General features: G+C 41.3%; 1 protein-coding gene across 1 annotated transcript in view; it reads right to left on the bottom strand.

Annotated features, from left to right (window-relative positions):
* LOC149169188 (SMAD/FHA domain-containing protein) overlaps nucleotides 1–17917 on the bottom strand; it is a 432141-nt gene that overhangs the window by 139655 nt on the left and 274569 nt on the right. The window contains 2 exon segments of the mRNA XM_089428601.1: nucleotides 16092–16222; nucleotides 16361–16474. Of these exon segments, the coding sequence (XP_089284727.1) occupies nucleotides 16092–16222; nucleotides 16361–16474 (245 nt within the window).

Raw genomic sequence — 17917 nt, 5'->3', positions numbered from 1 at the left:
ACAGAGACCGTCAACCCTAAATCCAAGACTAAATGCATCTTTAGAGTTTCTATGCCAAATATGTACCTTTCCATCAATGAATACCACATTGAAGACTTTATTTTCCATCGCAGAAATAGATATGAGATTCTTCTTCAAATCAGGCACATATAATACTTCTTGTAGATGTATGGTTTGACCTTGATTCAAGTGAAGAGTGATAGTTCCTATACCTTTCACGGGGTAGATGGCATTATCTCCGAGTAAAAACTTTAAATTAGTTTTCTTCTCCACCAAATTTGAGAGGGCCTCCTTGTGCCCAGTGAAGTGCCTTGACGCTCCACTATTAATCAACCAATGATCCAAAGTATCCGAAGGAGAGACAGTAGATAGAGCAGAAATAAGATAGAACTCATCTTGTTTTTCTACAACATTATTTTCATCATACCTGGCATTTCTTGTCCTTTTAGGAGGTCAACCATTTCCATTTCGAAGAGCAAGAACTTTCCTCTTTCCTGTGTTGTTAAACCTATTGTTCCTTTGATTTCCATTGCCTTTGAAATTGTTGTTGTTGTTTTCATCATTCCTTGGAGGATTCTTCTTGTGAGGGCACTCTTTAGCATAGTGGCCAAACCTAATGCAATTATAGCACCTTCCTTTTCTTCCATTGGAGGACCTATCTCTCTCCATCATCCTTGCTTCATGTTCAGTGCATCTAGCCAATAACTCATTGAAACCAAGTATCCTATCATTGTTGAGAATGGTGGTGACAAATACATCTCATGGTCTTGAAAGACCTCCAAGTGCAATGAGAGTGAGCTCCTTGTTAGTAATAAATTCTCTAATAGATAGTAGGTCATTCTTGATTTGAGTTATTGTCATGTACTATTATTGGATAGACTCCCCTTTATCAATCTGGATGTCCTTCAACTAGTTCATGAGAAAGAGAATTTGGCTTGCATTGTTCACTTTGAACATCCCAACCAACTTATCATATATTTCTTTAGAAGTTCCCAAATCAGAATCCCCAAATGCTTTTGAATGGAGCCAATCAAAATTTTCTTTGCTTTGACCCCACCTTTTCTATACTTCATTTTAGCAGCAGCAGGTGCACTTGAAGGAGGCTCCACCATTTTTCCCTGCACATAGTCCAATACTTCATGCTCCTACAAAGTCAGTTCCAAAGTCATCTTCCATGCATGGTAGTCAAATTTGTCATTGAGCTTGTCCTCAGTCTTGAAGTAAGATGTAGAGGCCATGGAGGCTTGTCCAATAATCTTTGTCCAACAGATCACTTAGTGATTACTTTTCTCTCTTGCTTGGGATTTGTCTTCACCTGGGCTCTAATACCATGCTAATCTTAGATAACTACGGTATGTTCTATACTTGCAACAATTACTTCAATGTCCTTTTATTCGCCCAATGACAATTTCCACTTAATTTCCAATGGCAATCACATTAACCATTAATCACATTGACAATAACTAGAGATAGAACATAAACAATTAATACAGAAGGCAAGCCAAGACAAGAGAACACCAGAATTTGGCTCAAGCCAAGGAAAAACCCCAAGATGGGGAAAACCCTTGATCAATTCTTCTTATTATAAATATCAAATGTTCAACAGAGAGAAAGAGTACAATAATCCAAAGTCAAAGTCAAATTTGACTTGCCAAATCACTATACAAAACAGCCCTATCAAATTCTCTAATTTCTACTCTCAAACAATAGCAGTCAAATCAATGCAAACCAGAAAGTCAACAGCAGTCGAAGTGTAGTCAAAGCCTTCCACAATAGCTTAGTCAAAGGAGAGAGAAACTTGGTCTCTCTTGCTGGTCAAAGTCAACCCAAAACAGTCCACAAATCTGTAGTCAAACTTAGTCAACCTAAAGTCAAACCTGTGGTCAAACAGGCTTGCGGTCAACGCGGGTCAGAGTGCCCAAAAATTCTCATTTTTTGTGCCAAATAGCATACACTGCCCAAATAGAAAGATGCCCAAAAGATCGAACTAAAATTCTGACCAAAAAGTCAAAGTCAACATTGGTCAAACTTGCAGACAGCTTCAGATCTTTGGCTTCCTAAAATCCGTCCTCCTTTTTGGCACATATGTGAAAGGAACAACCGCCCAATGAGGTGTACGAACCAATCAGATGAAGAGAGAGAAGAATGTGTGGGTTGATGAGGTGCCAAAAGAGGTGGGAGGTCTATCTTACTTATATGAATCGATTAGGGTAAAAAGACATATTTGTTGGGCTTCATGAGCCTACATGATGTGGACCTTGATAAATTGCATGTGTGGACTTCACTTCAAAAACAAATTTCTCCTTGTCCAAATTTAGTGATCTTTAGGTCGATTTTCCTCCTCTCGAAAAGAGAAATTCAATGCAATAATTATCTCCTTCAAATGAGTTGTCCAAAGTGGAATTTGGCCCTAGTTTCCAATTTTAATAGTACCGGTTGGAGCCTAATTTGAAATTGAAGATTGGAGTCTTTGTCTAGGGTTGGAGCCCTAAAGGAATTATAACTGTGATTGTACAAATTATTATTGTAAAAGAGGATTGGATTCCTCGTTATTCCTGTTAATAAAGTTATCCATTTGTTGTATATCTTGTGTTTTGGCTTTACTAAGTGATCTTAACTAGTATAAGATAACAATTGTAAAAGAAATATTGATTCACTCCCCTCTCAGTATTTCCAACAAACTCCAAACACTTTTACTAAATATGATGAGTATTCTAACAAATGATAGCAGAGGAAAATAAATTCACGAATTACAAGCACAATAAACAATACACTAGAAATTACCTAGGAAACTGCAACTAGGGAAAACCTACAACTTGTGTATCTTATTATTCTGAACCTCAACACACTAATTTGCGTACTTCTAACCAACTCGTCCTCCCTACATGCACAATTGTACAGACTCATACAAGTTAATTTGACCCCTTCTAAGTAGGCTAACTTAACCCTGGAAGAGAGGCACGTAGGTTGAAGAATTCGCTGACGCTATTCGACCTCTCTCTTTTCCCTAATGCGCTGCACTCGAAACCCTTCTTCGTTGAGTTGAACACACAAGTTTCTAGTCCATAATGATATGCTATGATTGTGCCCTTTCTCTCCTTATAAAGTCGACTTGGACTTCCATCTTCCAAAAATGGATAGCTGAGATCGATTCTATTTTTGACTATAGGAAAATTAGAATTTTCCTAAGTCAAAATTAAGAAAAAGTAAAATTGTGCCTTAGCTTCACTTGTGGGTCCCTTTGCCAATTTTATTGCACTTATAAATTTAGCAAAACTCTTCAATCTCTAACCTCAATTAACACTCCCTCTTAGAGAGGAAGGTGTTACACCTAGTTTATCTCTGAAAGAGACGAATCTGCCTATTGCCAATGCCTTCGTCAATATATTTGTTATCTGCTCCTTTGTAGGAACATATTGGAGTCTGACTTTATGCCTCTAAACACAATCTATGATATGGTGGTACCAAATCTCGATGTGCTTGGAGCAGTGATGAAATACTGGATTTTTAGAGAGCCTGATGCAGTTCTAATTAGCATAGTTTATGATTGTGGGCTTCAACCTCTAACTGAACAACCCAACAAGTAGCTTCCTCAACCAAATAACCGGCCTCAACCGAGCTCCACTTCCTACAGAACCAAGAAACAACTATTGATCCAACACTGAAAGCACAACCTGAAGTGCTCTTCCTGTCTGTTGAACCCCTTGCCCAATATGCATATATGGATCCCCGAAGGCTCACTCCATTAAATTGTTTGTACAATAGCCCATAATCTGTTGTGCCCTTGAGATACCTCAACACGTGCTTGGAAGCAACCCAATGCATTCTAGTCGACTCAACCATAAACTGGCTCAATTGGTTGACTGCAAAGAAAATGTTTGGTCATGTGTTCACCAAATACATCAACGACCCTATGAGTTGCCTATAGATAGTAGCATCTACTTGCTCAACTCTGGTAGCATCCACCTTCCTCCAGTTTGTGACTAGATGCATGGTCATAGGCTTGCAATCTTGCATGTGGAACCTCCTAAGAATCTCATATGTGTACCTACCATGTCCCAATAATATCTCCCAATCACCCCGCCAAACCTCCAGCCAAAGGAAATAGTGCATCAACCCTATATCCTTCATCTCAAACTCATCCACAAGATCTCTCTTGGAGTCGCGGATGAGTTCTTTGTCCCCTGTCAATATCAAATCATCAACATATAACACAAGAATGAGAGGTTGGCCCTCAACCAAAATATAGTACAGGTTAGGGTCAGCTTCACTCTTGGTGGCCCAATCCAAGAAGATAGTTGTCTATCCGGGGATACCATGCCCTTGGTGCCTGCTTGAGCCCATAAACAGCTCTATTCAGCCTCCAAACATGTGTCTCTCTTGAAAGTTTCAAACCCCTCAAGTTGCTCAAAACATATCACTTCCTCAACAACTTCATTAAGGAAGGAGGTCTTCATGTCTAATTGGTGGATCTTCCACCCCATTTGTGCTGCAATCGCCAGAATAGTCCTAATGGACGAATACCAAGGCACTAGTGCGAACATCTCATCATAGTCTATCCCTTCAACCTAAGAGAAACCTTTGGCCACAAATCTCGCCTTAAACTTCTCCACACTCCAATCGCCAACATGCTTATTCTTGTACACCCATCATGAACCAATCACCGATTTGCCAATTGGACTTGGCACAATCTCCCAAACGTCATTTTGCATGATAAAGGAATTCTCCACCATGGCATCTCGCCATCACTGTTGAGAAGTTGCCTCCTTATAACAAGAAGGATCTGAGTCTATCACTTTAGTCATAAACGCCATGTACCATGTATATCTTTGTGGTTGTTTACTCTGTCTAAATGTGGAGATGGGGGCTCCAACTCTCTCCAGAGCCACCCTAATCAACTGATCTTCCCACCTAGCTTGTCCTCTCATTGCACTGGGAGTCACTGGCTGAGTGGGAAACTCTAGCTCTACTCTTTCCTCTTGTTCATGCACTTTCTCCTCAACTATGTGTTGCTCGGCTTGCCCAACAACCAACTGTGATGAAGTCTGAGGAGCTGGTTGAGCCTCCTACTTGGGAACTTGCTACTCCTCCTCCTGTGTCGCACCCTACTCACGCTTTAAGGACTTCCTGAGAGCCCTCTCCTCCTTAAACTTCACATCACGCTTTATCATTGTCTTCCTGAGCGTTGAGACATACACCCTGTATACCTTAGATGTCTCATTGTAACCCACGAAAATTCCCTTCTCTATTGTGCGCTCCAACTTCTTTAGGTTATCTAAAGACACATGGCAGTAAATAGCACTGCCAAGGATCCGAAAGTTAGACATGTCAAACTTCTTTCCTGTGAAAGCCTCCTCTAGTATGACTTTGCCTAGCTCCCTGTGTATTCCTGTTCTGCAAAAAGACTATAATGTGTGAAAATTTCTGAATCTAACAAACCAAAAATCCTACTGCAGTAAATTGATTTGCGTTACCTACTTGTGTTCTTCATTTAAAAAGTTATTTTCATAAATACTTGGAAAATATTAACGCAAATACACTACAGCCTACACCAATATAGAGATCAACCAATGAAAAATAAATGAGACAAACACACAAAGGACACACTTATTTTTGGACTAAACGTCCCCAGAAAAACCCAATGCGGGAAAACCGGTGTAGCAGCTCTGAGGGTTTTCTATTAAGCAGAAGTTTTGAATACAAATGTTGGTTGCCCTCCCGGAAAACCAGTGATAGAAATACAATGGTGGAAAAACTCGATGAGTTTTACCTCACTTCACCCGGCAAATTCCAACAGCAAAATTGGTTGGCCCTGGCTACAATTGCGCTGCCCCTTCGCAGTAACTACATGGGCCTACGGGGAGCTCTCTGAGGCTCTAAGTCAGCTCTTCTGCCCACTGCATCAACTTTCCCGGCTATTCCGGCAGTTCCCGGTTGTTCTGGCTCTCTGCATCGAAGACAGCTTTGTCCCTCTATGCTAGTCATTCTGGCTCTGCATCAAGGCTGCGTGGGCCTAGACTGGCCCAGCGTCAGCTCTCCTGACTATTGCGCTGCATCCACAAGCCTCTCTCTGCTTCTCCATTTGTATTCTCGACTATCACTACCCCTCAGCTGCAAGATCTCCCCAATTGATTTCCCTCTTGAGAACTTCTCACCTCAGAAAATCGATTTCCTCAATCTCTCTGTGCATCTCCTCCAACTGATCCCAAGCCTCCATTTATACTTTTCCTGTTGAAAAATCAACGGTCGAGATTAAGTCTCTTATCAACAGCTGAGATTAATTTAGACTTGATCCTCGTCTCTTAGAAGCTTCTCACTCATATTTTCATTAATACCCATAAAAAAATATTAATTATTTTAATAAAATACAATCCGAGTGGAATTCCTCCAAACGATTCTTGGGTCTTGAAGATCTCATGTGTTCTAGCCCCTCCACAAAATTTTGGAGCTAGAGCACATTCGATGCTACCCAAAAATCAACACAGTGTTGCATGCTTTTGCCCGAAGAAACATAGGCAGTCCCTGGTCATCCAATATAGCCCTGGCCACTCCAACAATGCTCTGGTTCTTATACTCAACCACCCCATTCTGCTAAGGGTTATAAGGTGTGTTGAGTTATCTCTTGATGCCCTCCTTGGCACACAAGTCTTTGAAGGCATTGGAGATGTACTCCCCACCATTATCTGACCTAAGTGCCTTGATCCCCCAAGCAGTCTGGTTCTCCAGCAAGGCTTTGAAATCCACGAACTTTGAGAAGACTTCATCTTTCTTCTTCATGAAGAAGATCCAAGCCTTTCTCAAGTGGTCATCAATGAAGGTGACGTAATATTTGTATCCCAATAGGGATGCAGAGGAAAATGGTCCACACGCATTCGAACTGACCAGCTCCAAGATTCTCTCGGTCCTGTTGTCTTTGAGGGGAAAGGATGTCTTGGCATACTTGTCAAGTGTGCAGCACTTGCACATGTCCTGTTGATCTACATTTTACTATGGCAACCCTATGGCAATCTCCCTCAAAATATTTAGTGCTCCATGGTGTAAGTGACACATACGCATATGCCAAAGCTCCCCAAGGTCACATCTATGCGCACTAATATCTTTTTTGCTAAAGGTCACGACTGTCTCAAACTATAACCTGTAGAGGTTCTTCATCCTAACTCTAATCTACTTAGTTGCTTTGAATTTGGAAGGCTTGTGAAAGGCCTTTCCTCTCCTGAAGATAACCTCATAACCTTTGTTCTCCAAGGTTGAGACTGAAACAAGGTTTTATTTCAACCTTGGGACGTAGATGACATCTCTAAGGTAGAGAGGATTCGCACACTCCCTCTCAAACTTGACATTACCCACGCCCTATGCTAAGTACCTGCCATCATCTCTCATGTCTATATGAAACTGCATATCCTTCTCTGTCAACTGGTTGAAATATCCTTCTTCCCAGTGATATGATAGGGCACTCTACTATCAATATACCACACGCTATTGGCCACTGAGCTTTCCATGCAAGCTATGAGCAAAAACTCCCTCTCAAACTAAGAAGTGAACTACTCCACCTCTGCTAATGCTACCACATGATCCTTCTTGGACCCCTTCTTCCTATATGGACACTTAGTGTAGTGCCCAAACTGATGACAAGAAAATATTGATTTGGGGTAGCATCGGATGTGCTCTAGCCACGAAATTTGGTGGAGAGGTTGGGGCACATGAGATCTCCAATACCCAGAAAAAGTTTGGGTAGATTCTAAACAATTCGGGAGATATTAAAATAATTAATATTTTAATGGAGTCCCTAAGTCTAAACTTGGGAAAATAAAATATTAATGTGGGTTAATATGAAACTGTGTTAGAATCGTCCAAAAGACATGGATCAAGCTAGATCTAATCTTAGCCGTTGATTAGGGACTTAATCTTGGCCGTTGATATGTCAACAGGAAAAGTATAAAAGAGGCTTGAAGGTCACTTGGAGAACACACCAGATGATCAGTGATTCTATTATCTAGAGCGGGGTTTGCAAAGAGGGATAGAATCAGTGATCGAGAGAGCAGCTAAGGGGCATTGTGTGAAGAGAAACAGAGAAGGCAGAGATTGTTCCGGGAGAGCAGCGCAGCATCCAAGGAGGGTGACACAAAGCCAGAAAGGGCTCACGCAGGGCCACACAGAGCACCAGAGGGGCCAGTGTAGTTGACGTAGAGGCTCCCAGAGCTGACGCAAGGCCTCCTGGGGTTGACGCAGGGCCGGTGTGAGATAGAGAGGGGCTGACGTAGTCCAGATTGAGGAGACGCTGGGGTTGCAGGAACAATTTTGTGCTGAGGAACTGCCGAAAGGATTTTCCTGGGTTTTAGCCAGGAGATTTCTCTCAAACTCTGAGGTATAGCTGCTAAGGAAATTATCTGTTGGATAGGCCAGTTACGGCACCCAAATTGTACTCTGATATTGCTTAATAAGAAAACCCTCAGACAGTTGCACCGGTTTTCTTGCATTGGGTTTTTCCGGGGACATTGGTCCAAAAATAATGGTATCGTGTGGTGTGTTTGTTCTTGTTTCTTTTAGTTGCTGACCTGTAATATGTTGAGCATGCACTGGTGTTTATTTTTAGTATTTACTTTGTAAATAACTTGTTAAAGAAAAATAACAAGTAGGTAGGAATAAATCAGAAAAAGTGCATAAAGGGTTTCTAAATTAAGTAAACTTAGAAACTTCAACATGGTATCACAGCGTGATTACAGATCACAAGAGGACTAAAATACATCAGCCGAGCGGAGCAATAGCAGCAGAAAACAGTTGTCCTGAGGTGACAAAAGTTGTTTATAGCAGCGCAGAAGCCAGGAAAGTGTGACGCAGAGCCAGCCAGTGTCACGTAGAAGAAGTCAGGAACTGCACAAAGCCTACGAGAAGCCAACATTGCTGAAGTAAAGTGCTAGAGGGCTGACACAGGGCATCCCAAGGCTGACGAAGACCCATCCAGGGTGACGCAGATCCAACATGAGGCAGAGAGGGGTTGAGGCAATTCATAGAGAGGCAGTTGTTGGGGTCTAGAAGGCTGCAGGAATATTGCAGAGTGGAGCTAGTGAGGTATTGTAGTCAGAACAGTCCCTGACAGAGCAAGGATAGAGGAGTTGTTACCGAGCGTTTCTAGCCGAGGAACCTGGATCAGCAATGCAGTTGCACAAGACGATCATATTAGGGGGCATCTTGACAAGCAGTAGAAGGATTTCCAAGAGGTAAATCAGGACTCAAAGGGAGTCCAGAAGAGAAATTCTAGACGGGAAGTAAAGACTCAGAGGAGTCGGACAGAGAACTTCCAAGAGGGAAGTAGAGGAGCGTCATGGCACTACACGGGGTAAGAGACCAGGATAGACCGGAAGGATCATCGAACTTCGCAGTCTAGAAGGCCAGAATCTTATCAGTGCTTGACAAGAATCGTGTCAAGAACTTCACCTTGAAAGTAGTAGCTATCCCAGTTGACCCCAATGATAATGACAGGAAGAGGCGATGGCGAGGGCCAAGTGCATTATCCTTGACGGGGTCAAGGATCATGTGGTACCACATATAGCCGAGAAGGAAACGGCAGTTGAGATGTGGGAGGCTCTCAAGAACCTGTACGAGCATACTTCTGTGCAGAGAAGAATGTTGCTTGAGAACCAGATGAGGTCGTATCAGATGAAGAAGGGTAAATCGATTGACACCTTCCTCAGAGGACTGAATGAGATCTGAGACTAGTTGACTGCTATACGAGCAACTCCGGATAAGGAGCTTACGGGGAGGACAGCCCTGAATGTTGTCTCAGAAGACTGGGAAGTTTTTGTCTAGAGCATCTTGGGCAAAGGGACTCTCCTACCTTGGGACGAGATGTGGGCAGCTCTTCGCCAGGAAGAGATCAGAAGGCAGTCAAAGACAGGTAGCAGCAGCAAAGGGATCAAGGTCAAGGAGGAGGAGGAGGATGTGGCCCAAGCATCTGAGGGAAAGCAGGAGAAGCAGAAGAAGAAAGATCTCTCCAAGATCAAGTGCTTCCACTGTGGGGAGATGGGTCATTATGCGATCTAGTGCCCAAGGAAGAAGAGTAAGGGAGAGTCTTCCGAGACTAAGGCAGTGCCAGCACGGGCAAAGAAGGAAGTTTTGACAAACGATGACTCTGCCATGAGTGCACATGCACCACTTAAGCGGAAGTGGGGAGACATCGAGCTGTGGTCAGATGGACTACAGGCGATGAGGGGCAGGATCCTTGAGGTACCCAACCTCTTGGATTAGACCTTGCTACGGAATCCCCGACAAGGAGTAGCAGGATTGGCTGGGTGGGTAGCGACGAATGCAGATGGAGCGGCAAAGAGAGCTACAGTGCAGGACTCCCGAGACAGCGCAGAGCTAGCAAGCTGCAACAGTGCGGGAGGCACGGGAGTGTTGCACCAGTGCAGGAAAGCACAAAGGGGTGTGCAACAGTGCGAGATGCAGGGAGTTGTTGCAGTAGCGCAGAAGTCAGAGAGGGAGCACTTGTCGGCGGCAGAGGGAGCTTCAGCATCAGTGGGTATCTCTAGCCCAACAGGAAGGTCAGATTGGGAGATTAGTTACTTACTTCTTAGTAAATGAGTTGTAGTGCAGCAGTGGGCAACACGATGCAGCATGATGAGAGGAGGTGTAGTGCAGATGCAGTGCTAGGAGAAAGGACCAGCAGCAGCACGGATGCAGAGGGAGTTGTCGTACAGATGCAGGACTGGCAGTGGCAGAACCATGGGCAGCAGTGCAGAGGATGTTGGGCAAGAAGGCCTAGCATCATCACAGGTACCAATGTCGAATGATCAGAGTAATACTCAATGAGGAGTATTGCTAGAGCATAGTCCTCGCTAAGAGGGAGTGTTGATTTGGGGTAGCATCGGATGTGCTCTAGCCACAAAATTTGGTGGAGAAGTTGGGGCACATGAGATCTCCAATACCCAGAAAAGGTTTGGGCAGATTCTAAACAGTTTAGGAGATATTAAAATAATTAATATTTTAATGTAGTCCCTAAGTCTAAACTTAGGGAAAATAAGATATTAATTGGATTAATATGAAACTATGTTAGAATGGTCCAAAAGACATTGTTCAAGCCAGATCTAATCTTAGCCATTGATTAGAGACATAATCTCAGCCGTTGATATGTCAACAGGAAAAGTATAAGAAGATGCTTGAGGGTCACTTAGAGAACACACCAGATGATCAGTCATTCTATTCTCTAGAGCGAGGTTTGCTAAGAGAGACAGAATCAGCTGAGGGACATTGAGTACAAAGGAACAGAGAAGGCAGAGATTGTGCCGGGAGAGCAGCGCAACAGCCAAGGAGGGTGACGCAGAGCCAGAAAGGGTTCACGCAGGGCCACGCAGAGGCAGCCAAGTGCTGCGCAGTGGCCCAAAGGGGCTAGCGTAGTTGACACAGAGGCTCCAAGAGCTGACACAAGGCCAGCGTGAGACAGAGAGGGGCTAATGCAGTCTAGATTTGGCAGATGATGGGGTTGCAGGAGCAGTTTTGTGTTGAAGAATTGCCAGAAGGGTTTTCCGAGGTTTCAGCGAGGAGATTTCTCTCAAACTCTGAGGTATAGCTGCTAAGGAAATTCTCTGTTGGGTAGGCTAGTAATGGCACCCAAATTGCACTCTAATATTGCTTAATAAGGAAACCCTCAGATAGTTGCACCAGTTTTCCCGCATTGGGTTTTTCTGGGGACATTGGTCCAAAAATAATGGTGTCATGTGGTGTGTTTGTTCTTGTTTCTTTTAGTTGTTTATCTGTAATATGTTGAGCATGCACTGGTGTTTATTTTCAGTATTTACTTTGTAAATAACTTGTTAAACAAAAATAACAAGTAGGTAGGAATAAATCAGAAAAAGTGTGTGAAGGAATTCTAAATTAAGTAAACTTAGAAACTTCAACAAAGAAGCACTTTGCTAAGATCTTTCTTCTTCTTGCCTCCAAAACTGGACTTGGCCCCTCCTAAATTTTTCTTGCTCTTGATCTTACCCCCCTTGCTAGCTAGGGCAAAATTTTCCTCTTCCTCAGTCTTTGCACAAGACCCAAATTTGGATTGCTTCCAGATCTCCTCTTACATGCAGTCACTCCATACCCTCTCCCATCCAAGTAGATTTTCCCTGCCACTAATAGCATCAGTAAAAATTTCCCATGACTTGGGAAAACCCGGTAGTGCAAAACTAACAAGGTTTCTATCTAAGATTGTCTCCCCAACCCCGGCTAACTCGTCCTTCACTTTTCGGTGAATCTGGTCAGGTAAGAGACCACGAACTCAGACTTAGTCATCTTAATATTTCTGAGTTTATCTATGAGTACCAGGTTCCTAGCCTCACTCATACCCTGGTACAGCCCTAAGATGGCTGTCCACATAGCCTTTGTTGTCATTTTCCCGGAAAGGTGATGTATGACATGATCCTTGATTCCGTCAAGGATTATTCTTCTGGCCTTTGCATCCTTCCTGTTATGCTAGGCCAGTTGTTAAGGATCGATTGGAGTGGTTGGTGGACTCCACAAACTCCTTGCTCCTCAAAAACTACACCAATCCTATCCTTCCCAGAACAGAAATTTGTGGCCCCATTAAGGCGATCCTCAAATCTCAACCCTAAATATGCCATCCTGCTTGTTTGAACTACTCAAAAATCCTTGTGTAGAACCTGCTAGGAGAAAACCCTAGTGCAAATTGTCCCTAGAGTATGCAATCGGAAACCCTTGTGCAACCCTAAAGTGAAATGCATCCCCTTTCCTACATCTTTCACTTCCTCCTAAGGAAAATAACACACTCTTTGGTCTTCAATCAGAGACTCGCTCCGATACCAATTTAGTTTTCTAAAACCTAGCTTCTAATTTAATAAAAAAATTACGATGAAGAAACTGTAAACTGAACTCCAAACACTTTTACTAAATACGCCGAGTATTCTAACAAATAATAGAAGTGGAAAATATATTCATGAACACAAAAGCACACAATAAGCAATACAACAATAATTACCCAAGATACCCCAATTGAGGAAAACTTGCCAACTTGTATGTTTTATTATTATGCTCAGCAATGAAATCTCATAGATAGATTACAAATATTGGGAAAATTTCCCCTTCTATTCGCTAACCTCCAACACACTAATCTGCGCACTTCTAACCAACTCGTCCTCCCTATATGTGTAGTTGTACGGACTCGTGCAGGCTAAATCGGCACTGGAAGGGATGCACGTGGCTAAAGAATTCATTGAGGCTATTTGGCCTCTCTCTGCACTAATGCGTTGCCCTGGAAACCCTTCTTTGTTGAGTTGAACACAAAAGTCTCTAGTGCATAATGATATGTTAAGTCTACGCCCTTTCTCTCCTTATAAAGTCGACTTGGCCTTCTATCTTCCACAAACAGCTGAGATCAATTCTATTTTTCACTATAGGAAAATTACATATTTCCTAAGTCAAAATTAAGAAAAAGTAAAATTGCACCTTAGCTTCACTTGCGGATCCCTCTGCCAAATTTAGTGCACTTCTAAATTTAGTGAAACCCTTCCATATCTACCTTCAATTAACATGACTAGGGCTAAATATTAATCCCCCTCATAAGGTGAGAAAACAAAATTACAGTCAAGATCGCTCAACCTTCCAGATCACCCCGTTATCCATAATAAACACCCAAAACAAACAAGCATAAGCACCCGATTGGAAAATGATCAAAGTACCTTTTGAATAGCAGCCCACCTTCATCCAAGTGTAAATGCCAAATTGTGAGAGGCATGTGGCCGATGCAAATGGCAGAGGCACATGGCATATCATTGTCAAATAATGGTTGCCAAGGGTTGTTGGCTGGCTCGCTATCAAATGTAGGAGAAAAGTATTCTTCTATGGGGTTACCCAATTTGGTGGGTAACAAGCCTAGTTGAAGAAAATACAATTATAACATACCCTAGATCTGTCCTTGATCTCCTTGGCTAATCTGGATCTCCTATGTTGCACTTTTGCACCTTCCTCAAACCAAGCACACTAGAATGGAAATCCTTCTCCAATCACCAATGAGATGCCTCTTCCAATGTATTGTGCTACTGAACGGTGTGTCTTTCTCCTCTCCTTAGCCTTGCTTTTATAACTTTACATTGAGCTAAATCCCTAACCCTAATTTCCAAAGTGATTAACAACAAAGATTAGATCTCGCCTCACTTGAGATCAATGGTTGAGATTAAAACAATCATTGAAGTAAATACTTTACTTTTCCTAAGTTTCTTTATTTCAATATCCAACATAACAAATTATGTGTTTTTCCTAAGTTAGACTTAGGCTAAGATAAGAAAGCAATTTACCCAATACTTGAGCAAGTATCCTAAAGACACTTTGGGTGACTTTTGCATGCTTACACACTTAGTCATATACAAAAGTACCTACCCAAGATACATTGACATGAAAATACCTCTTCCACACCTTGGTAGCACAATAAATCTCTTTTCTTGTTTTGCTCTATTGCAAAATTACTACATTGCTGCTTCATGTAGAAGTTAACCTGTCTTCATTTTCCCTAAGGGTTTTGACTACATGTTTTCTTGAGGAGTGCTTCATCCACTTGGCATCTTTCCATTCATCCATGGAATTGGTTATCTCGAAATTCATACATGTGGAGGGCACAGTCCATGTGGACACTCTATATTTGACTTGGTTTGATGCCTATTTTTGGTGGCACATCCCCTTCATGAGCATTATTTGTTACATATTACTAATATTTTTGGATGAGGGAAAATTTCCTTCAAGAGTCTAATTTCCACATGGTGTAACATAGTCAACCATGGATTCAGGAAAGATCAACTACTGCATTATTAAGGTATCTGTTGGACTTGTTATGGAGTTGGTTAGAAAATAAATATTTTATTTGTATCAGAGAAGAGACTCACTAAAGAGATGCTCCCTCTCCATTCTAGTCGTGGGAATTTTGGGATTGAGGAGCAATCCCCTTGGACTACATTGTACATTACTTTTGCAAACTTAATGGAAGATTGGAGGAATTGCATCTATCTTATGTGAGGCTTTATTTATGCAATTCCTTCACATGTTTATTTTGTTGGAAACCCTTGTAACTAGTCTTAAAGGCCCTGTAATGGTGTATCTTCAATTCCTCCAATCTTATGTGAGGCTTTACTTATGCAATTCCTTCACATGTCTATTTTGTTGGAAACCCTTGTAACTAGTCTTGCAGGCCCTGTAATGGTGTATCTTCCATTTAGATAAGTAATGTGAGATTTGCATTTCAATTTTAGTTGTTGTTATATTAATCTTGCATGTAACAAACTAGGTTGTTGCTTGAAGTAATGCAACACCACCTTGATGTCTTTGTTTTAGAGTAGCACCCCTTGCTCTCCAAGGATAATTTTTAGCATCAATTTTCTGCAAGCTAAGACTGATTTATGGCATGCAGTGCAGCCCTTATTCGCTTTCATATTCATGCATTAGCCATCTTGGATTCATACAATTTTGAGTCCATTTAGCCCATATATGGATTGGCACTTGGTCTAGGGATTTCCACCTTTATGCTCCCTTTCTCACACCACTCATTATACATTTCATTACAACCATTTGTTTTGCTTAGGCGATTTCTTCACAAAATCACCTTGAGCATCCACTCCATAGCCTTAGCAATCTTACCTTAGCAAAGCCCCCCTTGAGCTATAGAAGAACAAACCGAAAGTGTGAGGAAGAATTAGTAGCTACTAATGCTGACTGTGGGTATAACCTTCCTAAGTACACAAAACTAGCTCCTTAATGCTTAGGACTTTACATCATATGTGGGTGCTAGGGTTTGCTGTAACAGTCTCATGGTTCATTGTGACATCCATGTGTATATGTTACCATATCACTAAAAGTAGCAAGCTATTTATGTAACTAATTTTTAACTTTTGTTTTCTAGTTATATACATCTGCCAACGATATGTGTTCATAGGATCACCCATTCTTCCCATCAACACCTTTTACATTCTTAATGTACTTCTAAACTATACAATTTGGGGGATTAGCCTGAAATTAGTTCATGAACCAATTTATACTCTTTTTTGCATTGTCATAAGTTTTAAAACTTCCAACAAAGGTACAAATGGAAGTATTCCTGAATCTACCTTTGTCCCTCATATTCATCTTCATCAGTTGGCTTCTTCTTTGCATAACCTGGTTTTCCAATCCGTGCACCAACACTCTCTTGGATGCTCTGGTTAAGAGTTTCTTCTAAACTCTCAAGCTCATCAAGAATCTGAATAGCAATCATGACATCAGCATACCAAAGTTCAGTAATTTTGCACAGCCTAACTGTGGTGAATGAGAAATTGCTTTTACCTTCAGCAGAATACGAAAAGTGCAATACACAACCAAGTCGGCCAAAAACACTAACCTGTTCAATATGTTGTTCATTTCGAGCAATTTGAGTCTGTTGACCTTGTGTCAATCCACCCTGTGCTATTTCTTTTGCTTGAATAGCATCAATCTCCTTTTTCAAATTAGCAACCTTTACAAACAGATAAGTCGCAGATACTCAGAATTTGTTTCTTAACAAAGCTAAATAATCAGAACTAAACATGAAAGGGCAATCTCCAGTGCATTAATAATGTCAAATTAATCAGATCACTACTATACTAGCAAGTAAATTAAAGTTACTCAAGACAGGTACATTTCAAAATTGCCTAAAAATTGGTGAGTAGCACTTCTTGACAAGGATTCAAAAAAATTAATTAAAATCAGACACAGGGTAGCAGTTGATGTCAGCATTAAGAAAAAAATCATCACTTTAAAATTTTGTCTGGTATAATCAGGATAATAATAACTATAAGTAGACTTGGATGTTTGGAATTCATACAACACAACTTCTGATCATATGCCTGACGAAATTCTTTTATGTATTGTCAGGTCAGTCCATCAAGTTAACAGGCAGAAAAGTCAAACTATATTGATCTGCCAAGCAATTTGGGAAATGTTAAAGGGTATAGAAAAGATTGTCAGACCTACAAAGTAAAACTGGTAGATGGAAATACCCAAAACATGCCCAATTTGACAATCAGGAAATGTAAAGGATAGGCAAAACATATTACAAAGACACCTTATGATATTAAGAGCCTATTCCAAATATCAACATATGCTGCAAAATCTTATCATGGAAGTCCTGCAACACAAACATCACCTATCTAATATAACCATGAACAGCAATGTAAGGTGCAACAAATGAAATCGGTCTATGTGAAGTTATAAACCTCAGACTCGAACTCAAAACCAGCTGATGGTTGAGACTCGGAGAAATTTAAAGTTTAGTTTACTTTAAAAATACATAAAATATTAAAATTTTATTGAAAAAAAATATATTTTAAAGATTTCTAAACCATTAGAAACAAAATATGTGAAATATATTCGTGTATATACCATGTAAGGGTTAATATATCAAAATGGCACTGAGTGCAGCACATCCAAAACCAAATACATAATCAACCAGGCTCCAGATGGCCTGTAGAGTCCAAAAACGACACAGTACAGGCTACTAGCTTACAACATCACACTAATTAACATGATTAATCATTAAACTCATCACAACCTCTGGAAATGGGATCCTTAGTATGAGCTATACAACCATCCTTTGGCTCCAACTCATTGAACTTCTTAGGACATCTGAAACTGCATTAGTAGTACTAGTAGAAGCACACCTAGTGCCTACCATGCCTCATGCTACTCCTGCTTGTGGATCTGAAACCAAACCAATCCACCCCAAGTCATCAATTTCAAGATCAAACACTATCAAGTTAGCATCCTCTACCGATTCCGATGTCGGATCAATATCATACAACCTATGTTGCTGCTTGCACGAAAATTCTAGGAACCTAGTGTTTAAGGCCATACTCGTACCTGAAACTCGACCAGAACTCGACCATCATGTAATCATCTATGAGAGTTAATATAGACTTGG

The sequence above is a fragment of the Pinus tabuliformis genome, chromosome 4_2 (assembly GCF_031772625.1).
Source record: "Pinus tabuliformis cultivar Carrire ecotype Pingquan chromosome 4_2, CPIR1, whole genome shotgun sequence".
In the NCBI taxonomy this organism is placed as follows: Eukaryota; Viridiplantae; Streptophyta; class Pinopsida; order Pinales; family Pinaceae; genus Pinus; species Pinus tabuliformis.
Note: the sequence above shows the minus strand (reverse complement) of the source record. Positions and strands in the feature narration are given on the sequence as shown.